The 27916-nt window shown below is 34.3% G+C and overlaps 1 protein-coding gene across 3 annotated transcripts in view; it reads left to right on the top strand.

The window, feature by feature from the left end:
- OXA1L (OXA1L mitochondrial inner membrane protein) overlaps positions 1 to 27916 on the top strand; it is a 189712-nt gene that overhangs the window by 123288 nt on the left and 38508 nt on the right. For all 3 annotated transcript variants that reach the window (XM_090401071.1, XM_090401070.1, XM_090401072.1), the window contains exons 4-5: positions 5301 to 5444; positions 15601 to 15686. In XM_090401071.1, the coding sequence (XP_090257197.1) occupies positions 5301 to 5444; positions 15601 to 15686 (230 nt within the window). The remainder of the gene's footprint in view (positions 1 to 5300; positions 5445 to 15600; positions 15687 to 27916) is intronic.

Here is a 27916-nt window from a genome sequence, read left to right as displayed (position 1 = left end):
CATAGCATTCTACCTATAGAGCTTTTGTTGTGACTTTTCAGTACTTTGTTATAGTGTACCTGCTACAGTGAGTCAGCTGTACTGGTAAGTGATGTTGGCTGATTTCAAAATGGGAAATTGAACAATGAGACTTTTGTGCCTGTGGTTCCATAGAAGGTTCAAGTAGGTGAGAAATAGAGGAATTTTTTCAAGTTATTAGAAAGAGCAACTGATATAAAGAAAAGGAAAAGGCTGCTTGTTGTAGAAAAGAGCAGAGCTAATCATAACTATCTTTTTTTTTGTTCAGGATATGGATTAGCCATTTAGTAACATGTTCCAACATAAATATGTGCATAAATTCACATGAAGAGAAGATTTAAGAAATAAATATCACTGTCAGCGTTGTATCTTCAGACCTGTTCGGAACACAAGAGTGTATAAACAATTTGAAATATCAAATCAAAGATCACAACTTAGATTTAAGTAGGATAAAAATGAGTATCACATTGAAAATAAATATAAATATGTACAAAAACTTTAAAAAGAATCAGTCTAGCTGCTTTCAGGGGTGGATTGTAGATCAAATATTATTGAAGAAATAAAGGAATTTTAAAGAGGACACCTGTGAGGGTATGTATCGATGAGTCTTTGGACTCCTTGGAGGTGCTATGTAATAATAATAATAATAATATCAGGAAATGGTAGTGGTGGTGGTGATGATTATTATTATTTTTTTTTACTTCCACTTGTGAGAAGTTGCAAAACTATACCACATCAATACTGTATGTGTAAGAAGTTGAAACTGATGTGTTTCTTGAACATCTAGGAGTAACTGCAGAGCTTAAAACTAAAGTAATTATATAATGATTAGAAAAAGATTTCTAAATAGTATTTTGTGCAAACAGAAATGTACCTAGGAGCAGATGTAGACTCAGACCACATTTCTGTTGTTGCAGAATTAACTAAAAAACACTAAGGATTGAAATGAAGAACTCGTCTGGATTTCAATTGCATAAAGAATGACTCGATTAAAAATAAGTATGCAACAAAAATGAAAGATTGTTTTGAAAACATTACATAGTTTCATTTACAACATGAAATGAAAACTGAAGATAGAAAAGGAAGCAAAAGAAGACGAGCAAAAAAAATAAAGTAGAATCTAAATCTTTAAACTAATAAGGAAAAAAATCTTTAAAATAATAAGGAAAGCATGCAGAAAGGCCAAACATACATGACTTAGTAATAAATGCAAGGAAATAGAAGGCCTGGAAGTAAAACAACAAACTCTAGAGATAAAAAAGAAATGCTGAACAAGAGAACAAACTTTAGTCAAGAGCAGTGATGGCAAAATGTCATTTGAAACAAGATTTATTCATGATACATGCATCTCTCACCCACAAACTTAGTTGTAATTGAGAGAGATTGAAATACTGAGAGATGTATATGTCATGCTTATTCCTGTCTAGCATTGTCAACGTGCTATAACATAAGCACGTGCAGTCATATTTGATCTACATGAGAGTTACCTAAAGAAAAACTGATCGCAGAGTTAGTACACTAATATCACTGACCTATCTGCCTGTAGTTGAGTTAAACAGTAGTCTATTTAAAGGAGATACCTATCAAAGGATTCATATAAGTAATATTAAGTACTTCACAGAAAAAAAAATCACTTAATAATCTGCAACTGTTGGCAGAGCATATTACTTAGCAAGAAAAATAAATATAGAACTCTGTCATAATTCAGAAACTGAATATTTGATTTTATGCTTGAGATTATGTTCTCATTTCTTGCATTATTTTTCTATGAATTAGTGTCATACTCTACAGATTATTTGAGTAGGATGGGCAAGAAATTTCATGCCAAATATACCATTAAATTCTTATTTAAAAATTTTCCTATTCCTTTTCTCTGTAAGTAGTGACCATTTCCTCATTAAAAATAAAATTAAGATTATGCCACCTAAAGGATTCATATAAGTAATATTAAGTACTTCACAGAAAAAAAGTTGCTTAAAAATCTGCAACTGTTGGCAGAGCATATTACTTAGGCTACAAATAACAAGAACAGAAAGAAAAATTTAAAACATTTTTTTATAAAACTAGATTATTAAATGACACAAATATACAATGGCTATATGAACAAAGAATTAACCAATATTTAGATAAAATAAAACAAAATGAAGAAATAGAATGGCTTAATATAAAAACGATACTAAATACCAGGAGCAAATGAAAGTTTAGGAAAGCCAAAAAATTCAATAAAAAGAAAAAAACTGAAGATATGGGATGATACAATCAAAGAAATAATCAAAATGAAAAAAAGAAGCATGTCATAAATGGTTAAGCACTAAAAATTAGAAGATGAAATAGAATATAAAAGAATAAGAGCCATAGCTAAAAGAGAAATCAGAAAAAGACATAGAACCATGGAACAAATTTGTTTCTAATTTAGAACATGATTATATAAAATATGACCCAATGTATATAAGATTTTGAAACATTTAAGTACAGATTCTAAAGAAAGTAAAATTAAACACCGAATTGAAATGAGAATTTCTAAAGTTCTAAACAGAATTGTGGACAGATATTTTTAAAAAAGATAACTGGCAAACATTTAATGAAAAGAAAAGGAAATAACTAATGCAGAATTAGAAATCAGCCTGAAAGAAACAAGAAATGGAAAATCACTTGGAGAACATAAGTTAGGTTCAGAACTATATAAATATGCAGGAATAAGGTTTAAAGAAAGACTCTTATTATTTTTAAATAAAATCTATTCAACAAGTAACCCACCAATAGAACGGAAAAAACAATAGTAAGGGCTTTATTTTACAAAATGGATTTAGAAAAGAACGATCACATATATATACCCCGGCCTTTTGCCTAAATTTAATAATAGAGAAAAGAAGAGAATACAAAGAGAAAACACATGTTATATTTATTGACTTTGATAAAGTTAAAAGAAGTAGTCTAAAAGCTATGTATGAAAGTATATATGAAAATAACCAAATACAAATAAGATTAAATTTTGAGCTATCATATCTGAGAGAGATAAACCAAGGAGTCTGACAGGGATGTTCCCTTTCAGCAACTCTCTTTAATATTTATTTAAATGAAATTATAATAAAATAAAATAAAAATTTCCATCAAGGTATTAAACTTTCTCCTAATAATAATTACAAATTCTGAAGATAACTTACAGAAAGATAAATTCTAAAGATAACTTACAGAAAGATAAATTCTAAAGATAACTTACAGTTACATTGGTACGGACACGTCAGAATGCCACAAGAGAGGCTCCCTCAGCAGGCCCTCTTTGCCAAGCCAGAGGGTGGGAGGCCACGTGGAAGGCCAAGGACTCACTGGATAGATTATATTCAAAACCTTGGGTGGACATGTTTGCGAATCTCATCAGAACACCTGAGCTTGGTGGCGGAGGATTGTGACCATTGGAAGTTCCTCTTGCAGCTGCTGCCTCCACAACCCAATTAGGAAAGGTGGGCCTTGAAGATGTATGTATGTACTTACAGAAAGATATTTTAAATTTAGATGAATTAGCCAGAGATTATGGAATGATAATATCAACACAAAAATCAAAAACAATGGCCTTTAAAGGACAAGATCAAATAATAACTAAAATAGTAATAGATAACAAGATTTTAGAACAGGTGAATTCATTTTACTACCTAGGATGTATGATTAACATAAGAAAAAGATATAAATCTAAAATCTGCAAAATATTTAAAAATAACAGGTGTAATTAACTCTATATTTAAACCTAATCTAGTTCAAAAACAAACTAGACTAAAAGTATACAATACATTAGCCCTACTAGTCCTATTGTGTGGAAGTGAAATCTGGACAATAAGACAAAAAGACAAAGATTAATAACAGCTGAACTGAAGTTTTTGCTGCAAAGTATACTCTATTCAATCACAAAAGAAATGAAGAAATTATGAAAGAATTAAACCAGGAATTAATAATAGAAAAAAATAAAAACACAAATGGATGGAAAACATTAAAAGAATGAAAAGAGAGAGATTACCAAAACAAGTTTTAAATTACAAACCATTAGGGAAAAGAAAACTAGGACGTTCTCTAAAGAGATTCAACGATGGTCTAAATTCTCGAAATGCATGATGACGATGACTCTACAGACTCTTTGAGTAGGATGGCCAAGAAATTCCATGCAAAATACGCCATTAAATTCTTATTTAAATTTTTCCTATTCCTTAATGTGACATTTAATCACCTAAAATTGTGATTTTAGACCTTTGTACTTTATTTATGTGCCTAATATTAGTACTGTATTTATAAGGACTTGGTTTATAAGAGTGGAGGAAGAACAAATCCAGAAGTTTTGAGAATAACAATAAGAATATCACAGATCACATGGAGAACAAAATAGGCAAATCATTGGTGGGAGTTTTTTTTTTATTTTTTTTAAATATGACTACTGAGTGGATGAAACTCAACATATCCAGAATATTTCAGAATAAATCAGTATCTGAAAAGCAATATGCAAACTTGCTGACTATTGAAAATGTTGCATATATCATTGGTGATGAAATTGAGCTACTATGAATCATGGTTTGGTTAAACTTTGCAGGCATTGTCAAGCATTAGGTTTTAATGATAGAACTTTAAGAGGAAATCTGTTCACAATTGCTTGTGGTTGGGCAGTGCAGAAAGAGAACCCTCACCCCCTTAGTAGTCATGCATATATTGAAGGTTATTTCAGAAATTAGGGACATATGATATTAAAATTTAATCTCAGATTTATTTAATGTGCTGTTATTATATTAAATCTGAGGTTTCTTTTTCTTAAGAAAGCGCTTGAAATGTCAGAATATTCCTCAGGCTGTTTAAGTGATTCTTTGCCTGCCTGCTTTGCAGATGGAGGATTTTTTTTAGGAGGAGAAGGATGCACCAGCATTAGTTAGATGTTATCCATTATCAGATCACACTAGTGTACCACATCTTGATTATATTCTTATATGAGAATAATGCAGCATATATTTAGGTATGTAAAACTAAAACAACCAAATGCTGCTCTTTGAAATGAGCATAGATTAGAAAAGTTGGAAGGATTTAATGCCTAAATGAATAAAAATGTAGATAAAATTCGAAAAAAAAAAAAAACAGGAATTTGGTCTTTTGCATAGCATTAATAAAGAGTATTAATCATATTACTTATATTGATACTTTTATTAGTATACTAAATAGGTATTTGAATGAAAGAGCAATAGAACATAATTGATTCAAACACAAACACTGAAGTAGTATTTTTTTTAACTAACATACTAAACTTTTTACAGGAACTGTTTGTTTAAGGATCTTGGTATTTCCTTTGGTAGTAATATCCCAACGCAATTCTGCAGCTTTAAACAACAATTTGCCTCAGTTACAGACAATTCAGTTGAAATTGTCAGAAGCAAGAAACAGTGGGAATGCTCTAGAATGTAAGTGTTCTACTGGAATTAGAAATTTTTATATTTATTTTTGATCGATATATGTAATGAAACTTGGCTTTATGTAAAGTTGCTTTTTTTTTAAATTACTGTATCTGAAATAATTTATCCTATAATCACTTTAATGTGTTTGACTGGATGGTACGTATAAGCTTTTATAATAAATTAGATTGTGTAAAAAATCTCATATAATCATTTTACTTATTCTTTGTTTTTTACGGTATTATATATATACTGGGCATAAATTTCATAAAGGTTTAAGTTTTATTATATGATAATGTTATCTTTAAAAATATATGTATGCGTTTGCAGTTGTATTAATGCAATTGTATGCTTAGTAGTCTTGGAATCGGCATGCGGTTAAGCAGTGGCATAATGAAAAGAGTTTACTATTTAAATAATTATCTTATTTACTTGTTGTAATCCTTAGGAATTTATATAGAAATAATGTTGTATATATATTATTGTATATTTGTTTATAGTAGTGTTCTTATGCCATGCACTATTACAGTGTGCAACCACTGTAGTAATGGTAGCTACATTGTCACTTGAGTTCCACTTTGAATCTCAAAACAGGCATGCACTTTAGTTAATTTTTCAGAATAGCTGTCACTGGGTAACAGGAATGCTAGCTAGCAAATGAGTAGGCAGTCAAGGAAAAAGGAAAGCTGGAAAGGTGGAATAAACTACAGAGTTAAGTTCTGTGATCTCAGAAAAGTTTATATATGCATCTTTATCTGCTCTCCAATGAGGAACTGTATAGTTAATGTTGAAGGACAGTATAATGTAGTCTTCATGTATTAGCAATAATGTTATGTGGTTAATTAAAAAGCAAGTAGTGTATGCTCAATGAGGCAAGACAGAATCTGCAGTAAAGTTCTTTTTGTTGGACATGCATCTGGAACTGTTCTATTGTCTGAACAATTATACTTTATGCTTACTACTTCAACAAAATGAAGGAAAGATGCATTAAGGAAACTTGAAGGAAACTAGACAATAAACTAGTGGATCGGTTGCTAGTCACAAAGAAATTCATTACCAAAGGGAAAGGATACACCATGATATTTTTGGATTTTGCTAAGGCTTTTGACAGAATATAGTAATGGAACAGGAATTGGATTATGAAATATTAGCATGGATAAGAGAATGGCTGACTGACAGTTGTTAAAAAGCGGTGTATGGGAGATGTAAGTCTTTAAGATTCGAGATTTAAGATTTAAATATAGTCTCATATAGCCCAGTGTTGCTTCTGCACCCATGGGGTCTGCATGAGGAGGCATGATGCCGTAGTCTCCATTCTGAATAACCGCTTTAAGAATAAAGTGCGTGTACGTGTGTAGAGGCTTAAGTGCTGTGAGGACATCATGCTGGAGGCTTAATGGATTTTTTACAACTGGATTCCCCCCATGGGTTTCCCCCCTCTCACCCTCCCTGCCACTTTCTATATGGAAGATTTCGAAAAACGAGCCATAGACTCAGCCCCACTCAAACCTTCTATCTGGCTAAGATATGTAGATGATGTGTTCTCTATTTGGCCTCATGGCCCAGACACGTTAGACTCCTTCCTCAGTCATCTCAATAGTCTACATCCAAGAATCCAGTTCACTATGGAAAAGAACAATTGTTTACCCTTCCTAGACACCTTAGTCACACGCCTGCCTAATGATACACTTACCTTCACTGTATACAGAAAACCCACACACACAGGCAGATACATTCACAAACTCTCCCACCGCCACCCCTCTCAACAATATGGCATTATTAAAACTCTTACCAAGAGAGCCCACAATCTTTGTTCCAGTGGAACTGCCCTCACTATTGAGCTTAACCACATACACAGCACTTTCCTCTCCAATGGCTACAGCGATCACAGTATCAAAAAAATAATCAACTCCTCCCCCATTCCCCTTCCTTCTCGTCAACAAGATTTTAAAAATGTGTTACATTAATTTTTTTTTGTAATCCCCGTAGATGTCCTAGTGACTAGGACGAAATATAGGAAGTATTAAAGTCTATTTTAATTCTTTTTGAGTGTTGTAAAAAATCCATTAAGCCTCCAACATGATTTAAGAATAAAGGTTGAGAGACTGTGGTGGAACCACATTATAGGACCTCCACAGGTTTGCGTAATCCAGACTTAGTGATTAAAAGAGATGGTGACGTTTGAGTAGTTGATGCCCAGGCGGTGGGAACAGGGCGCCCACTAGCCTATAGCCATAGTAATAAAGTAAATTATTATAAAAATAACCAAGATCTAGTTAGTAAGATATGGGAGGAGCATGGGGCAACTCCGAGGCTTACCAGCGCCACCATCTCTTTATGGTGTATGGAGTGCAGATAGTCATAAGGACTTAAAACAGCTCGGGCTTACGCAGAAGGATATAAAAATTCTTTCCTTGAGGACCCTACAGGGCACACAGGGTGGCATGGTGTTGTCACCAGAGAATAACTACAATGATAACTAGAACAGTCATAGGGTAAAACACTTGTAAAGGCATAGGCCTATATCAAGTCTGAACATGATGTAAGGGTAGTACTGCCCATAACCAGTACAAAGATTTAAAAAAAAAAAAAAATAAAATAAAAAAATAGCTGGTGTACCAGTTCGGTCCTTGGTCCATTGTTATTCAATCTATACATTAATGACATTGAGTAGGATTTGACAGGCAACACAGAGCTATTTGCTGATAATGCAATGATGGGGAGGGTAATCAAGAATGCATCTGCAGTACATGCAAGAATAATATGAATAGGCTGGAATTGTGGGCATGTGAAAATAGCTGTCATTTCAATGTTAGTAAGCATATACTCATGCACTTTGGTGTGATGAGATATTCAGTGTCATATTATATCTGCAGGATTATGCTGGAAGAAATTGATCAAGCTAAGGATCTTGGAGTTTTAGTAGACAGGAAATTGAAGTTCAATGGCCATAATAGTAAAGACTGCAGATACAACTCGGAGGATATTTGCAATTCTGAGACGAACCTTGACATGTAAAGAGAGGAAGTAATTTTTGTCTATTTACAAAGTGTCGATAAGACCTCACTTGGACTGTTGCATGCAGGTCTGGTCTACTGGTTTTCATGGTGTTTGACACAGTGGAGAGAGTTCAAACAGTGTGTTAAAAATGATATCATGATTGTGGAATACTGATTATGAAGACAGATTGAGAATTTCTGGACTGCAAACACTAGCAAACAGGAGAAAGAATAGTGATTGATCGAAACTTGTGAACTTCTGCTAGGGTTATTTAGGCAATAGATTGAATTTTTCATTTTATGAAGGATCAGGAAAAGACTGGTGGGTATCCTTGGAAGTTGAGAATGAATGCTGTCAAGAAGATGGTGAGAACTTGATTTTTCTTTCGTAGAGTGGTGTGTGATTGGAATGTGTTGCCATTGGATATTGCGTTTGCAAGTACACTTTTGATCAGATAGTGTACTTGCAAACACAATGTCCAATGGCAAAAGAGGTAGTAGTGATGTCTAGATGTCATTACTACCTCACTTACCGGTATAAAGGAGGCACGGAGCTGTGTGTTGTTTACTGATAAGAAGTACGAGCAGAATGGATAAGTCAAGGGAGCTCAGTGACTTCGAACGTGGACTAGTTATTGGTTGCCACATCAGTAAGAAGTCTGTCAGAGGACATTTCAACCCTCCTCAAGTTGCCCAAGTCAACAGTTGGTGACGTGATTGTGAAGTGGAAATGTGAAGGCATAGCCACAACAAAACCACGGTTTGGTAGGTCCCGTTTAATGATAGACAGGGACTGTTGAGCATTGAAGAAGGTGGTTCGTGGAAATCGCCAGACATATTTCATAGAGTGAAATAATCACCTGGGAGTTCTGCAGTGCTACTAAATGTTTAGCCAGCACCATGACTGTGCGTTGAGAGTTAAGAGAAATGGGGTTCCATGGTTGAGCAGCTGCCCATAAACCAAACATTTCTCCTGTGAACACTAAGCACCGCCTGCAGTGGTGTAAAGAGCAATGCCACTGGTCTGGGGGTGTGGTGAATGCCTGGAGAACAATTCCTGTAATCATGTGTAGTGCCAACAGTGAAATTTAGAGGAGGTGGCGTTACAGTGTGGGGATGTTTTTCATGGAATGGACTTGGCCTCTCATAACACTATGTGGAAATCTAAATATGGAAGGGTACAAGGACATTTTGACCCATTGCATACTACTGTCCATGGTAGAAGATCAATTCGGTTGATGACTATTGTCTGTATCAGCATGACAGTGCTACCTGCCATAAAGCAAGGTCTGTGAGGAATGGTTGGACAATAACGTTCCAGAAATGGACTGGCCAGCCCAGAGCCCTGACCTGAATCCCATAGAACACCTTTTGGGATGAATTAGAATGCCAACTTCATTCTAATTCAGACCAGATGAGAACACCCCCACATCATGAACTGCTCTGGCTACAGCTCTTCAGGAAGAATGGCTGCGATTCCTCCAGAGATGTTCTGATGCCTGGTAGAAAGTCTCCCTGGTGGAGTTAGAGCTGTCATAGAAGCAAAGGGTGGATCCACCCCGTATTAATGTCCACTACTGGAAAGTGTGTCACAGGGGAAGGTCTGATTACAGGCTGGTATGGGGTTAGTAGTATGTAGCCTCGATGAGTCCCTGGCTCCTTTTAGGTCTCTCTTAATAATAGTAATATATTCAAGTATATTAGTGAAGTGAGATCTTTTGACTTTTATTGGAATGAATGAAGAATGATTAAAAACAATAAAAAGAAATAGAAGATAAAGATGACAGGAATTTTCTGTATGCTATATTATTCTAGAAGAAATTGATCTGGCTAGGGATCTTGGAGTTTTAGTAGACAGGAAATTGAAGTTCAGTGGTCATACAGCAAAGATTGCAGATACAACTCAGAGGATATATAGGATATAGTTAATTGAAACTACAGAACTTTTAGCTGAGCTCAGTAAGTTTTGTATAGTGTTTGATGTTATTCCTAAGATTTGAATTTAACTATGAGAGAATTTTCTTGCTCATAATATGTAATTCTAGAATGACCATATAAATATGTTTCAATGTGTAATAAGAATCTAGATCAGTGTTTCTCAAACTTCTGCATACTCTTAAGATTTTAGTAACATCGGAAAAACCCCTCTCAGGCAAGGACAGTTTGGCAGAAGTTATATTAATTCAAATATGAATAAAATGTTTATTTTTTAACATTTGCATTATAATAAATTATAAACATATAAAACTTTTTATATTAATATGAATCCAATAAATAGAGATGATATAAACAAAAATTATGAAATTAAATTTCCAATAATAAAAATTTAATGAGATAATTTAGCATAGAGTTACAACCATATGGTTTGAACTACCTATTTGAATGTAAACTTTTAACAAACAGTTTAAACCACTGGGTGCTTAATTTGGATTTAGAGTCAATTTGGGATTTAGCCAAATTGTAGTTATTGGCTTAAACCACAATGCCTTAAACCGCTTATTATGCAGGGTGTGCGTGTTACTTTAGATGCGACTTCTTGTTAATACTACTCCCAACCGACCCGTCGCCTGGTCTGCCGCTGGGGGGGGATATATTTTTGACTGTAGAGGCGTATGTTCACAGGGCCGGTTTGCCTGTTTGCGGGATGAAAAACACAAGATAAACTGGCGGAAAAAACCCTACTGACCGCGCCCAAGACCGGCTAACTTGGCTATGCCTGAGGAAGATCCTCAAATTCCTCGCGTCTACAACGGGAATCGAACCTGGGACACTCCTTCTCCAGGCATATGGTTGCGAAGTGCAAAGCCACTAGGCTAACCGCGCGGTTTAGCCTAGTGGCTTTGCGAAAATCTTATATTCAGGCAATGGCAATCAGAAAAGAGAGAGAAGCTAGAGAGAGAGAGTAGAGTAGAATATTCAACACTAAATGAGGATAATCTTCTTGACAATATCAAGTAGAGTGATGTGGGCAAATATCGGGAAGTCGACAGTGTGACTTATTTGTGCTTATGGTCCCACAGAAGGTTCTACCAAGGAAGAAATGGAGGAATTTTTTGAGCATTAGAGAGACAGCTGGTTTTCAATGAAAAAGAAAACATTGGTCGTTGTTAGAAATCTAAACAGAGTAGGAAATGATTACCAGACACAAAAATGTTTTGGGAAAATTTAGAGAAATTTTTTGAGGCTGCTAGTTCTGATAACAGGTCAAATTTAGGTCAGTAGATGCTGGAGCATGAGTTTATATTACAATTAAGACTACAAATATTGGGGAGGTGGCTGTGGATTGTTCTTGGAATTTTTTTTTTTGTTTGTTAGATTTTGATATATTTTTTTTTTTAGATGATTTTTGTTTTTTATCTGTAGTATTAACAGTATTATGTTGACTTACATGGTTTATTTATGTTGTAAAGAAGTCAGTTAAAAACTAGGAGACTCATAACCGGTGTTCTCTTTTTCAGCATCTCACAGAGAAAGAGAACACTCAATCTCCAGTTCATTGCATGGCTTCGACAGTTCTGCCTCCATGCTGTTATACTCAGATTCTTTCTCATACCATTACCTAGCAGAGTAAATGGCAGCTGGATTTTTCATTAGCTAGTCAGAAAGTCTCTTGATGCATTACCAGCGAATTTGGTGCTGTGTTCTATCCAGATGCTGATAAAACCTGCAAACCATTGTACTTTGGTATCCTCAAATGGGAAAGGTTTGCCATATGTGCATTCCTATAATTTTTTTTCTTCTTGTTCAGGAGATTGTTTGGAGTGCATTGGGATAAACTATAATAGAGATGAACAGTTTTATTTGGAAGAAGAGTGAGGACATTTGTCTGCTATCAACAGTGTTTCCACTATCTATTGCCATTGGATTTGAGTTTTTTGGAAATGCAGGAATTCCAAAGTAGTTTGAGCCCTAGTCTTTTGATGAAGTAATGGAAATTATTTCTTGTGTTATGAAGTTTCATTTAAAATGGAACCCTTCATATTAATGCATTAGCAACATCAAGCAATTTGAACAAGTATTTCAGTCTTTCAGTTTTCTTTGGCCATGATTTGTGCCTGCAACAATCATTACTTCACATATCCGGATCTTATTATTGTTATCCAGATGTAAGTTTTGTCTTTATTTTCTCTCATGCTTATTCCCAAAGTAGCCATCAAGGTGGAGCAAGAACAAACTACTAAATAAAAGTTTTGATTGTTCATTTCAATTCTAACAAAATCTTCTTTTTCTGGTGCAAATACTGATAATATTAGTGATGCTATCAAGATGCAGAAAGGTAAGATGAAATTGTCTTGGTTGGCACTAATAAACTGATAGGTGAAGTATTCTATGAAGGAGGATGAAAAGTTGTTGAACAAAGCGAAAAATAAGAGCGAGAAGGTGAAGACTGTAAGTCTTCTGCCATGCTATGATAGAGGCAAACTGAGGAGGAAGCCATTAATAGCAAATGATTCAATACTCAGGTAGTACAGAAAAAGTGTAGGGTTTGTGGACCTGTGGTCAGAGTTTGATGGAAAGATGGGAGGATTGGTATAATGCTGATGGACTGCACGTAAATGGTTTTGGTGTTAAGTGTCTAGAGAGCATTGTTCACCGAGCATGCAGAAGTATAAAATCAGGAAAACTTAAACAATTAGGGTGGATGCTGGTGTGTGTGTGAGTGAAGGCCCATGAGGCAACTGAGTGTGGGAATGATCAAGAAATGTGGGAACTAGTCTCTCAAGCAACAATATCGAATAGGGCTGTTGATTACGTCTATGGGATGATACAGTTTCTATGTAGTAATACCAGAAGTATGAGGAACAAGAGGGAGGAGTTTTTGACATTGGTTAGTCCAATCTTTCCAGAAGTTAAAGGCATTAGTGAGACTTGGCAGATGATGTAATTATAGGGATAGAATGTGAAGAGGTTTAGCATTTTCAGGGAATATACAAAATAGGTTAAAAAGTTGGTCAGAGAGAAAATTCAGGAATGGGTGAATAAGAATAATTTACTAACTTTTTATTATAGTGGCAGCTGAGTTGGATGAAGGAAATGGTTACATGATGATTCTGTTGGATTTTGCAAAAGCACATGATAGTATACCACATGGAATGATGTTACACAAATTAGAACGAATAGGGATGTATTTGATGCTGGTTATATGGATACGAAGGTGGCTGATGAACAGATACCAAAAAAGTGGTATATGGAGGAGCAGAATCCAGGAAAAAATAGGTGACTAATGGTATGCTGTAAAGTTCTGTGCTACATTAACAAGTAGAGATAAGGAAGTTATTCCTCTTTATAAGGCCTTGATTGGTCAACATTTGGTGATGAGGAAGTAGTGGAGAGGATCCAGACATAAGTGACCATTTTAAAAGATAAGTGGTCTGTGGAATGAAGATAGATTAAGATTGTGGGTTGCAGAAATTGGTTGATAGACAAAAAAGAAGGGACATGATAGAAACATTTAATTCATTTGAAGAGTTTTATAGGATTGATGTAGGGATAAATATTTCAGTGCTTGGCTAGAGGGGACAGAACAAGAGGTCATTCCTGGAAGTTGAATAAAAGTGTAGTTAGTAGGGGTGTGAGGACTAGATTTTTTTCACTTGGGGAGTGGTAAATGAATGGATTGGATTACTAGAGTCAGTTGTGTGCACTGTGTCTGTTAATGGGTTGAAAGAAAGGTATGATGGATATTGCTGGCTGTCATTTCAATGTTAATAAATGTAAAGTCTGGACTTTCGGAAAGACCTGGATTTGATTCCCATCCATGACATGACGAACCTTCATCTGGTCTCTTTCGACTAAAGGTGAATTTCCAGGTGAAAAAACCCTCTACCTCCGTATGAGATAGAGGGTTTTTTCACCTGGAAACTCGGGTTTTTTGTCCCTCAGAACAGGCAAACCAGCCCATGAACACACACACAGATCTACAGTCAAAAATACACTTAAAAAATCTCTTATTGGAGGGCTCAACTTCCTAAGGGATGGATAAGGAAAATTGGGGGAATCCCACACAACAACAACAACAATAGTCAGTAGGTGCCAGCACTAGTAGATTGCTTCCTTTCATAGAGGAAACAAAAGGACATGCTCTCTTCCTTATGTCATGTCCTGCAGTTGGCACTGTGCTGTGTGATCTCATCATTAAGGGTTTTTTCACCTGGAAACTCGGGTTTTTTGTCCCTCAGAACAGGCAAACCAGCCCATGAACACACACACACAGATCTACAGTCAAAAATACACTTAAAAAATCTCTTATTGGAGGGCTCAACTTCCTAAGGGATGGATGAGGAAAATTGGGGGAATCCCACACAACAACAACAACAACATAAAAAGGGGGATAGGTCTACTGTACTTATTCCAGAATTCTATGTGGGTGTGTGGAAACAGAACACTGCAGAAAGGTGGATTGGCTTATCTGTTAGAAGCTAGTTATATTTACTAGCCTGGTTGACTAAGTGGTCAACACACAGACTCTAACAACCAGACTGTGGGTGCAAAATTGCTGTGACCACAGGCATAGATATGTTGCACCTCACCACTCTATTAAGATTAGAGCTCCTGTGTGTGTGTGTGTGTGTGTGTGTGTGTGTGTGTGTGTGTGTGTGTGTGTGTGTGTGTGTGTGTGTGTGTGTGGTATGTCAAACATAGTGCAGTGTTGTTTGCATTTGATATGTCCTTGGATTATCTTGGCAAAGTTGCATGCTTGTCAGCATGTTATAGTCAGTAGGTGCCAGCACTAGTAGATTGCTTCCTTTCATAGAGGAAACAAAAGGACATGCTCTCTTCCTTATGTCATGTCCTGCAGTTGGCACTGTGCTGTGTGATCTCATCGTTAAGAAGTAAATTCAGTTTGTATATTTGTTTTGCAGAGCAATAGTGATATTTATTAAATATGTCTTAAGATTTGATTTACATGGTAAATCCAAATCTTAAGCACAACAACTCGTATATAACAGAGTTCAATCAATTTAACTCTGTTATATACGAGTTGTTGTGCTTGCTGCATTGGCAATTCTTGCAATAACAACCAGCAGTTCATCGTATTGCTGTAATTTTCAAGGCAATAGCTTAAGTGTTCTATAATAGGAGAGTGGTCAACATATTCTTACTATTTCTTTAATATTCATATTCTCTAATAGATAGTATTCAATAATTATGTGTCATATTTACAGCTGCAAGGTATGCCCATGAAATGATGGCATTCATGAAGGAAAAGGAAATTACACCAATGAAAAATCTCTTAATTCCCCTGGTCCAGGTATGTATTTTAATTATTATTATTATTATTTTTATTATATGGAGAATCTTCATGGAGTTTTGAAGACCCATTGTAGAAGTGTTACACTAACTGTACCTATCACACTTCTACTCAAACTCATTCACTGACAAAGTACTCTCAACCAATTCTGACAACCCATTCCACTCATTCACCTCTCCCAGCAAAAATCTAGTGTCCTCATGCTCTTGCAGGAGCTTACCTCTTGTTCTCTCCCTCCTTGTTATGATTGAAAACTTTCTTCTGCATCTGCTTGCTAAAACTTCTGTTTGGTAGCTTTTATATTTCTATTATAGCTTCTTTTTTTTTTTTTTTGTCTCTTAACCAATTTTTGTAACCCACAAATCTGTCTATGCTCATAGAAAGCATTTCACAGACCTGTTGCCATTTTAGTCATTTGCCTTGCCTTTGGATCCTTTCTTCCACTTTTTCATCCTAAGAAACTCAGGTGACCAAATCTGTACAGCAGTTCAGATGTGACCATACTGGGGCCTTTTAAAGAGAAATAATTCCCTTCTTATGTGTAATTGTCAGTGTGTGTGCTTCACCATCCAAGCGATCCAACAAGCTATATTATCCACTTTTGCAGTGGATAAGATAGTTCGTTGGAATTTTGAAATTCAATCTCCTGTCTTACAGTTCTCAAATTCCTGATCAGTTTCCTTCAGTCTGGTTCCATCACTATAGTACATAGCCTGTAATCTTTTCATCCCAGTTGTGCACTTGACCACATTAAACTGGTAACCATTATCCTTTGCCTACATTGTCAGTCTGTTTAAATCATTTTTCAGAATTTCTATATATGATGTATAAACTAATATCAGTAGCACAAAACAGCTCCCTGCAGTACAGTACTAGCCACTTGCCTTCTGGCAGACACAACACAGGATTAAGCATTTCTGGTCTAATATCATCTACTCCAGCTGCCTTTCTGCATTTCAGACTTTTGATGGCTTTTTCTACTTCAAGCATGGATATGTATTCCTGACTGCATGCCTGGTAGTGTGTTTTTATCACTGTGCTGTCATTACTGCTAGTTTTATTTAGCAATTTTTTGAAGTAATTACTTCATACTTCAAGGATATCTTTTTCTCCAGTTTTCATATCACCTTTATCATCTCTAATTCCTTTTACAGCACTCTTTCCTCCATTTCTGAGCTTCTTCAACAACCTCCAGAATATCTTGCCACCTTCTTGATATTTATTTTCTATGTTCTTACCAAAGTCTTCCCATGACTTTTGTTTAGCTAGTTTTACACAGGGTTTAGCTTCTTACATTTGTCTCTGTATTCTCTACGAGCACAAGCTGACTTATTTGTCAGGAACTTTTGATATGCTTTCTTCTTTTCCTTCACTGCATCTTTAACTTCTTGTGTCCACCAGGGAGTCCTGATTTTTCTATCCTTGCAGACAACCTCACCACATGCCTCTCTGGCAGAATCAATCAATGTTTTCTTCAGAGCTTGCCACTGAATCTCCAAGGTTTGATTCCTGTTCTCAAACTCTTTCATTTTTTCTTGAATAATTGTATATTTTAGTCTACAGCTCACATCTCAGAGCTGCTCAACTTTTATTCATTTTAAAACTTTCTTACATGTTCTTCTTTTCAATATGAAATTCAATTTTATCCTGCTTAAGACTAAATAGTGATCACTTCCAATTTCAAATCCTTTGTACACTCTGGTGCAGGACACCAGAGAGAAAACATCACTATCAACAATAATATAATCAGTGAGACTTTTCTTATTCCTTGCTTCTTCTCTCCATGTGAATTTGTGCACATTTTTATGTTGGAACATAGTGTTAGTAATAACCAGTCCATGTCCTGAGCAGAAATCAAAGTAAGTATTCACTTAACTGACTCATTAAAAATTTGCATAATAAAAATCATCAGTAGCCCACACCTTGCTAGCTGACCTTGTCTTTCATAATCTTAATTTTTTATTAGGATGAGGTGTTAGTCTTAATGTCTTGAATATATTTTGTCTGTAAATTGTGTGAGGGGGGGGGTGTTCTGGCTGGTTTGCCTGCTTAGCTGGATGAAAAACTTAAGTTTCTTGGAGGGGAAGAAAAATACAGGATACTTGAAATATAAGTGCAGCACCTGTATACATGAAGACTTCCTGTATTAGCAAACATTACTGTGATAGTTTTGATGCAATTATTTATGTTTTACCGAAAAAACCAAGTATTTTTCTAAGAAAGATAATTTGTGTTTTTTTAATATTTTTAGTACTTGTAAAGGCATATAGTTCTGTTGTTATTTTTATATATTTTTTATATATTTATATTCCCTCTTTTTTATATATATATAATATATTAACTATTTAGTCTACCGGCTGCACCTTTGTTAATAATTATACTATATACCTATGAGGTGATTTATTATATAAATCTCTTTTACTAACAATTATTTTTATTTTGACTCCGAGTGTCCCTATATGTTATTGCATTGCACAAAAGTTCACTCCAATTGGTGCAATGACTTTAACTCTCTCTTTCAGAATCCAACCAATCATTGACTCAAAACCAAGTACAAAATAAACACATTTAATAAAACTAAAACAATATATATATACACTTCTAGCAATAATACATAACTATAACTACAGATTATATGGATCCAAGGCCTTATTTAAAAATATAAACTTGCTCTTAAGACTAAACACTTTTTCTTTCACAATCACAAAAAAATGTTCATAGTCTTTTTCTCTTTCTGTTAAGGCTCTTTTCCAGAAGTTATACAGCTCTGTACTTCATTTTCAGGATCCTTTTCATCAATCAATGTAACTCACATAAAAGTCTTCTTGACTATCTTGTTTCCTTTTAGTAGCAATACTCATCAGATCAGGCATCCTTAATACCTATAAATCTTCTTAATCAATATATTTTCTAAACATTCACTTTCAGGCATCCTTAATACTTATAGAACTTCCTTATCAATATTTTCTCTAAGAAAAACATTCACTTTAGAATGTAAGCAACAAGTTCTTCTTTCATTCACAATACTAAATGACAGTCTTAACTTTTTCCACTTTAAAAAAACTTACAGTTTCAAGATTTCCTTTTATTCATTACTTATTCCTCCTTGAAACCTATTATTTTCACTATTCCTTTTTCGGAATACACTATAAAATTTCTTCCGACTGCCACACACAAAAAAAATCAAGTTCCTTCCAACTTAAATATTTTCCGGCCAGTGTTCTAAAAACTTCCGAACGCTCTCTTGTTTACAAGAGATCTTGTTTACTTGGATACGCAACGCTTTCCTTGTCAACTGTCAATCACACATCAAATCCTCTCCGGGAGCATGCGCATTCCACAAAAGTCAGAAACTATGCACTGCAATAAAATGGCTGACTCGCTGTATCCATTAGCGCTAAGAGAAAGTCTTTCACAAAACACAAAATTCAACAATTTTAAACCACAACAAACTTTCTTATAAGTAACACAAATATTCAGTTTAGTAAGTACATCAATTTTTTTACTTCTTTACATGTTACTTCTAATATAACATTTTCATAACGAGCACATCACAAGTGCAGACACTGCGTGCATGAAAACAAAACTAACAAGCATAATTAATACATAAAAATATTCAGAATTTTTAATATGATTATTTTTACATCAGTTTCATTTTTCTGTAAAAAAATTTTTTTAAAAAAAAAAATTTTTTTTTAAATATTTAACCTATATCTAAACAAACTTTTAATGTTTATTTCTTGATCTTAAAATATACCGTGATTTTTGCTGATCATTATGTATACCTTCTGAATCACTAGTTTCAGAATCATCTGACGCTAGAGATAATTCTGAATTTTCTTCTTCTAAATTAGTATACTTACAAATTTCATTTTTATACCTTTCAAATATTTCATTTAAACTACTTGAATTATGTCCTAAATCTACAGAATCATCACTATCAGAATCAATTTCTACAGGTTTTTGAGATTCTACAAGTTTCTGGGATTCCTTATCCTTACTAACTAAATTTGAGGTATCTTTAACTTCCCTTTTCTTATTTAATCCTATATTTATCAACCTATGAAATTCCGCTATGCTTTCATCAATGTTAGAGTCAATTTGATTATCATCATTCCTACATTGTACATCATCTGAAACATGTGTCTTGGGATTTCTAAATTTTCTTGCATTATGGTTCATTTTACCAAAATTTAATTTTTTCTTTCGCTGCATATTTGAATTATGAGTATTAAATCTATTCCCTTTCCTATCATTTAACCTTGAATAAGATTCACAATTAGTATTAGGAAAACTACATTCATCCTTCAATATTTTATTCATATTGTCACCTAAAGTAACTAAATTTTTATTTCCCAAAAAGTACCTTTTTAATCTATCAGAGTGTACATTTAAAATTTTACTAGGATTATTGACATCTTGAATCCTAAAATTCACAGGAGAAAAATTGTCTAAAATTCTAAATGGACCTAAGGCTTTCCTTCCTAATTTCCCAACTCTTTTAATACTAGATTTATCATCTAACAATACTAAATCACCTGGTACAAAAGACTTATACTTTCTAAAACAATTTGTATACTGTCTAGTCTTCTGAGAACTTATTTCCTTATTCACTTTATGAATAACATGAATTTTATACTTTTCCTCATCTTGATTAAATTGGTTATTCCTAGACAAATCATCAATATCAGATTCTAGAGATCTAGATAAGTAATCAGCAACTATATTTCTTTTTCCTGGAATATAAGTCACATCAATATTATATTCCTGCAGTTCCAGTGCCCACCTAATTATATGTTGATTTTTATCCTTCATAGTACTTAGGAATGACAGAGGCTGGTAATCAGATCTTATTTGAATAGGTTGTCCTAACAATAAGTATCTAAATTTTCTCAATGGAAAAATTATTGCTAGTGCTTCCTTCTCTATGGTTGAATTCAACTCTGGACCTGATAATTTTCTGCTTATAAAAGCTATTGGCTTAAAATCTTCTCCTTCCTTTTGTTCTAGTACAGCAGCAATGCAATCATTTGAAGCATCAGCAGAAAGATAAAATACTTCACCAAACTTAGGATAAATGAGGACTGGAGCTTTAGTCAATGCCAGTTTTAGTTTGTCAAATGCTTCTTGTTGAGCTTCACCCCAATTGAATTTAAAACCTTTCCTTGTCAAGCACACTATGGGTCTTAATAGTTGTGAACAATTTGGAATAAATTTCCTATAGAAATTTAACATGCCAATAAATCTGCAAACTTGTCTGTTTTAGGAGGTTTAGCTGATAATATGCCTTCTACATTTAACTGAGTTGGCATAATTCCCTTGCTATTTATTTTATGACCTAAATACTCAACTTCTTTTAAGAAAAATTGGCATTTTGAACACTTTAAAGATAGATTTGCCTCATCTAATCTCTTTAAGACATTCCATAGGATTTTACAATGGTTATCTATATCCTTTGAATAAATTAGAAGATCATCCTGAAAACAGATGACTCCATTCTCCAACATATCTGATAAGACAGAATTCATTAAAGACTGGAATGACATAGCAGAATTTCTTGCACCTTGTGGTAATCTACATAATTGATATTTCTGCCATCTGGTAGTAAATGCGAAGTATTTTTTGTCTTCCTTCTTCAAAGGAATTTGAAAGTAGCCAGAGTTTAAATCCAGCTTTGTAAAATATTGTGCTCCTTCCAAGCATATCAATAATTCCTCAATTTTACGCAGAGGGAAATCAATAGGTTTTGTAACCTTACTGATGGCTCTCAAGTCTGAAACAAATCTCAGGCTTCCATTTGGCTTTTCAATTAAGATGAATGGACTGTTCCACTGAGAATTTGACTTCTCAATTATTCCTGCCCTTTCATATTCCTGTAGTAGTTTCTGTGGAATCTGATATTGTCTAATATAAATAGGAGATTGAGTACAAATCTGTACTGAATGTTCTACTGCATTAGTGCAAGACATTGAAACAATATCTTCTGTGAAAACACCAGAGAAAAATTCAAAGGCAGATTTAAAAAATTTCAGAATTCTATCCCTTTCTTCACTAGTAATTGCTGATTTCATTGAACTCTGCACCAAATTCTCCTTAAATCTTGAATATTTTCTTTCTCATCTTTCTTTAGAGTGTCAATATTAAATACTTGATCATTATCATTAGTATCTAGAAAAACTTCAGGAGACTGCTCTAATTTTCCACTGTCACCTGATTTCCTGTCCAAATAGCATTCTATTCCACACAATGATACTGTATTATCAACAAAATTACACACAAACCCATGACGTTTCAGAAAATCAATTCCAAATATTATTTGTACATTTGGATTTGAAGATTCTGGAAGAACAATTAATGGATGAGAAACTTTCAATGGAAAACAAGGAATTGAAATAAAGACATTGATTTGCTTATAAGCTGAAATTTCAAATTCAAATATTCCTTTTAATTTAATTGGATTGTTTAAAACTGAAATATCATTTGGAATTAGAGATTTGATTTTGTTAAATAAGCTATAAGAAATGAGTGAAATATGTGCACCTGTGTCAAGTAAGATTTCATAAGGCACATCTTCAATAAATCCTTGTAAAACTGTCAAAGGATTACTTTCATTAGCATAAGGAGCTAATGCTACATCAAACTTTCTTTTATGGTTAGAGCTGTCTTTGGCTTTACCCATGTTTAGTGAATAGTTTGACATTTCTGTCCTTGCCAGTATGATATTGGAATAATAACTAATTCCAGATTTACTTTTATTCTCTGATTTCTTATTTTGAAAACAAGATCTATCTCTAACATAACAATCTTTAGCAAAATGACCCTGTTTATTGCATCTAAAACATTTTGGAATGTATCTTCTATGAGATGCTTTATTCCTTAATGTCATCAGATTTACAAGAAAAAGATTGATTATCTGTAAGATTTTTGGATATTGTTAAATCCGACATCATCTTAAACAGAAGTTCCTGTCCTTGGACTATAGGTCTCTGTTGTCTTTCTATTTCTTCACTCAGAAATGTTTTCAGTTCCTCATATTTTTCCAAATCATGTAATTTTACCCTGGAATCAGATTCTGGAATATCTTTATTAAAATTCACAGAAGTTTCCTTAGACTTTTTCCTTTTATTTGCATCTTTACTTTTTTGAAGCTTTTCTTCTCTCATTTTATCTGTACCCACAATGCTAGGAGAATGAGTTTGATTATACTGAAAAGAATTTACTTGCTTATTGCTTGAGGAATGAAAAATATCTCTAAGGGGTGCTTAAGGGTCAAAGCTGTATAACTGAGAGGAGACCTCCACATAGCCTTTAAAGGAATGCGGAGAACCGACCAGGGCTTCTGACCTAATGTCCAATCCTCACCTTCTCGTGGTGCACCCTGTTGGGTATCTACTTTGATACTGAACGAACGAGGATAGGCTGGCAATTTGGGATTTAGCCGACCAAATTGTATTCTTATTGGTTAAACCAAAATAAAAAATGATGGTACAACATGACAAAATTTCATGCCGGCTGGGGCGTCGCCTGGTTAAACAAGGCCCCCATTGTTTTCGCCAGGGAACCAGGGCGAACAGCGAAAAGTCAGCTACTGGAACAAATCTGAAAACAAACCCCAACTCAACATCACCAGAGTTAAAGATCGGTACTATCAACGTAAGAAGTCTGAATGGCAAAGAAATGGAGCTAGCTGAGGAATTAGATAAGTACCAGATCGACATAATAGGGGTGACTGAAACAAAAAAAGACCAAAACTGGTGAGATCTTTCTGAGCAATAAATACAAAATGTTATATTCAGGCAATGACAATCAAGGAAAAGAAGGAGTAGCCATAGTATTCAACACAAAATATGAGGCTAATCTTCTTGAATGGCAGTCAGTCTCAAGTAGAGTAATGTGGGCAAATATGAGAATGGGGAACTGGACAATGAGACTTATTTGTGCCTATGGTCCCACAGAAGGTCCTACTAATGTAGAAGTGGGGGAATTTTTTGACGCTTTAGAAAAAGCAACTGACACAATGAAAAAGGAAAAGGTGGTCCTTGTTGGGGATCTAAATAGCAGAGTAGGAAATGATTGTGAGACATATAAAAATTTTTTGGGAAAATTTGGAGAAAAGAGCAAAGCTAATAATAATGGCAAATATCTGTTGGATTTCTGCTCAGGACATGGACTGGTTATTACTAACACCATGTTCCAACATAAAAATGTGCACAAATTTACATGGAGAGAAGAGGCTAGAAATAAGAAAAGTCTCATTGACTATGTTTTTGTAGTCTGTACACTTACAATTTCAAATCCTCTGTACACTCCCTGGTGCAGGACACCAGAGTGTACAGAGGATTTGAAATTGGAAGCGATCACTATTTAGTCTTGAGCAGGATAAAATTGAATTTCATATTGAAAAGAATAACATGTAAGAAAGTTTTAAAGCGAATAAAAGTTGAGCAGCTCTCAGATGTGAACTGTAGACTAAAATACAGAAAGATTATTGAAAAGAAAATGAAAGAGTTTGAGAACAGGAATCAAACCTTGGAGATTCAGTGGCAAACTCTGAAGAGAACATTGATTGATTCTGCCAGAGAGGCATGTGGTGAGGTTGTGTGCAAGCATAAAAAAATCAGAACTCCCTGGTGGACACAGGAAGTTAAAGAGGCAGTGAAGGAAAAGAAGAAAGCATATCAAAAGTTCCTGGCAAATAAGTCAGCTTTTACTCTTACAGAATACAGAGACAAATGTAAGAAAGCTAAACAGTGTGTAAAACTAGCTAAACAAAAGTCATGGGAGGACTTTGGCAAGAATATAGAAAATAAATATCAAGAAGATGGCAAAATATTCTGGAGGTTGTTGAAGAAGCTTAGGAATGGAGGAAAGAGTGCTGTAAAAGGAGTTAGAGATGATAAAGGTGACATGATAACAGGAGAAAAAGATATCCTTGAAGTATGGAGTAATTACTTTGAAAAACTGCTAAATGAAACAAGCAGTGATGACAGCACAGTGATAAAAAAACACTGACCAGGCATGCAGTCAGGAATACATATCCATACTTGAAGTAGAAAAAGCCATCAAAGGCTTGAAATGTGGAAAGGCAGCAGGAGTAGATGATATTCGACCAGAAATGCTGAAGTATGGTGGTATAAAAGCCTTACAGTGGCTGCACTGCATAGTTCAGAAAGCCTGGACTGAGGGACGAATTCCCGATGATTGGAGTAGAGCTCTCATAGTACCTATATATAAAAAGGGAAATAAAACTGAATGTGAGAATTACAGAGGTATTTCCCTACTGAGTGTTCCTGGCAAGATCTATGCAAGTATACTCGAGAAACGGTTGAGAAGAATTGTGGAAGAAAAGCTTGGTGAAGAACAAGCTGGATTCAGGCCAAATAGAGGCTGTCAGGATCAGATCTTCACTTTACGACAAATAGTCGAGAAAGCATGAGAATATAACAAAGATCTGTATTTAAGTTTTGTCGATCTGGAAAAGGCATATGACAAGGTGCCAAGAGAGAAGCTATTCAATACGCTGCAGTTATATGGTGTCAATGGGGCATTATATCAAGCAATACTTAGTCTTTATTTGAGTTGTAAGTCAGCAGTTAGAATTGAAGGAAGTACAGGAAGATGGTTTTATGTTAAATCTGGTGTGAGACAAGGATGTACATTATCCCCTCTGTTATTCACTATCTATATGTATCACATTATGAAGAAAAGTGGTATTAAACATGATATCAAAATTGGAGATGTTAATGTCAGCTCTTTGCTTTATGCGGATGATGTTATACTTCTAAATAAATCCGCTACAAGTCTGCAAGATTCTCTGACTAAATTGAATAGCTGTTGTAATAGATATGGTATGAAGGTCAGCAATAAAAAGACAAAAACAATGAAAATAGGCAGAATTATTGAAAATGTCAACTGTGTTGTGAATGGAGAACCTGTGGAACAAGTAAAACATTTCAGTTACTTAGGCACGATTTTTACTGAAGATGTTAAATTAAATATAGAAATAGACAACAGAATCAGCAAAGCTGGTATGGTGGGAAGTCAATTGAATAAATTCATATGGAATAAGAGAGAAATTAGTCGGAACACTAAATTAGCTGTATACAAGACAGTGTTCAAACCAGTTTTAACTTATGGATCTGAGAGCTGGGTCAGAAGTAAAACACTTGACCAAAGACTAGAGACCGCAGATGTGAGAGTCCTGGGAAAGATTAGAGGCGTGAACAGATGGCATCAATGGCAATATCATATTAAAAATGAGGATATTAGGAAAGAACTTGACATTGTCAGCATCCAGGAATGCGTTAGCAGAGCTAATTTCAGGTGGTATGGTCACTTAAATAGAATGGGAGAGGAAAGATTAGCAAAACAAGTGTTCTCTTCCAGGTTAGCAGGAAAACAACCCAGAGGAAGACCAAGATATAGGTGGATTGATACGGTACAAAGTGCGTTAGACGATAGAAATATAAGATATGATAATGTTGGAGTCTTGACAAGTAACAGACTGATTTGGAGGAAAATTGTAGATAGGAAGTTAGTAATGATGTAAATTTTTCATGTAGTACTGTCATATCCTGTACACCCCTTGAGGGTACATGGCAGGAATTTGATGATGATGATGAAATATCTCTAAATCTTTCTTCCTTTTCTTTAACAAGTTCAAAACATTGTTCAAGATTTCTAACTTTTTTCTTATATGCTGTTTCTTTTAAATTATCCTTAAGGCCAAGCCTAAATTGATTAAAGAGCAACCATTCTAAAGAGGATTTCTCTTCAGATGAAATATTAAATCCATGAGCAATGCTCCACAATCTATGATAATATTCAGAAACAGATTCCTTATTACCTTGGATACACTGTTGAAACTTCCAAATGTTAGGCCCTAATTCTCTTACATTTGAAAATTCTGATATTAGCAAACTTTTAAAGGTTGCATAATTGTCAGTATCTCTTAGTAAAGGAGATGTGTTTAAGAATGTTTTGGCTTTTCCCAACAATTTATTACGAAGTATAATTAACAAGTGAAAATCTGACCATTTTCCTAAATCTTTAATTTTTTCTGCATACCTAAAAAATGTTTCTATGCTTTCACTACTATCACCTGAGAAAGAAGGTATTACTAAGGTTGGATTTATTAACCTAAAAAATTCTTCATCATTAACTGAAGGAACTTTACTACTAATATTACTATTTTCTGTAGCCATTTTTTTTTTTTTTTTTTTTATTTGAGTCAAGATTTGCCTTTTGGATTCTAAAATAGTTTAGTCATAACCAATCATGTTGTCGACTGCGCCATTGTTAATTTTTATATATATTTTATATTCTTTATATTCCCTCTTTTTTATATATATATATAGTATATTAACTATTTAGTCTACCGGCTGCACCTTTGTTAATAATTATACTATATAATTATGAGGTGATTTATTATATAAATCTCTTTTACTAACAATTATTTTTATTTTGACTCCGAGTGTCCCTATATGTTATTGCATTGCACAAAAGTTCACTCCAATTGGTGCAATGACTTTAACTCTCTCTTTCAGAATCCAACCAATCATTGACTCAAAATCATTGACTCAAAACTACAAAATAAACACATTTAATAAAACTAAAACAATATATATATACACTTCTAGCAATAATACATAACTATAACTACAGATTATATGGATCCAAGGCCTTATTTAAAAATATAAACTTACTCTTAAGACTAAACACTTTTTCTTTCACAATCACAAAAAAATGTTCATAGTCTTTTTCTCTTTCTGTTAAGGCTCTTTTCCAGAAGTTATACAGCTCTGTACTTCATTTTCAGGATCCTTTTCATCAATCAATGTAACTCACATAAAAGTCTTCTTGACTATCTTGTTTCCTTTTAGTAGCAATACTCATCAGATCAGGCATCCTTAATACTTATAGAACTTCCTTATCAATATTTTCTCTAAGAAAAACATTCACTTTAGAATGTAAGCAACAAGTTCTTCTTTCATTCACAATACTAAATGACAGTCTTAACTTTTTCCACTTTAAAAAAACTTACAGTTTCAAGATTTCCTTTTATTCATTACTTATTCCTCCTTGAAACCTATTATTTTCACTATTCCTTTTTCGGAATACACTATAAAATTTCTTCCAACTGCCACACACAAAAAAAATCAAGTTCCTTCCAACTTAAATATTTTCCGGCCAGTGTTCTAAAAACTTCCGAACGCTCTCTTGTTTACTTG

This window comes from Typopeltis vanoorti, chromosome 12 (genome assembly GCF_054136105.1).
Source record: "Typopeltis vanoorti isolate ZY-2024b chromosome 12, IOZ_Tvanoo_1.0, whole genome shotgun sequence".
Taxonomy (NCBI): domain Eukaryota; kingdom Metazoa; phylum Arthropoda; class Arachnida; order Uropygi; family Thelyphonidae; genus Typopeltis; species Typopeltis vanoorti.
Note: the sequence above shows the minus strand (reverse complement) of the source record. Positions and strands in the feature narration are given on the sequence as shown.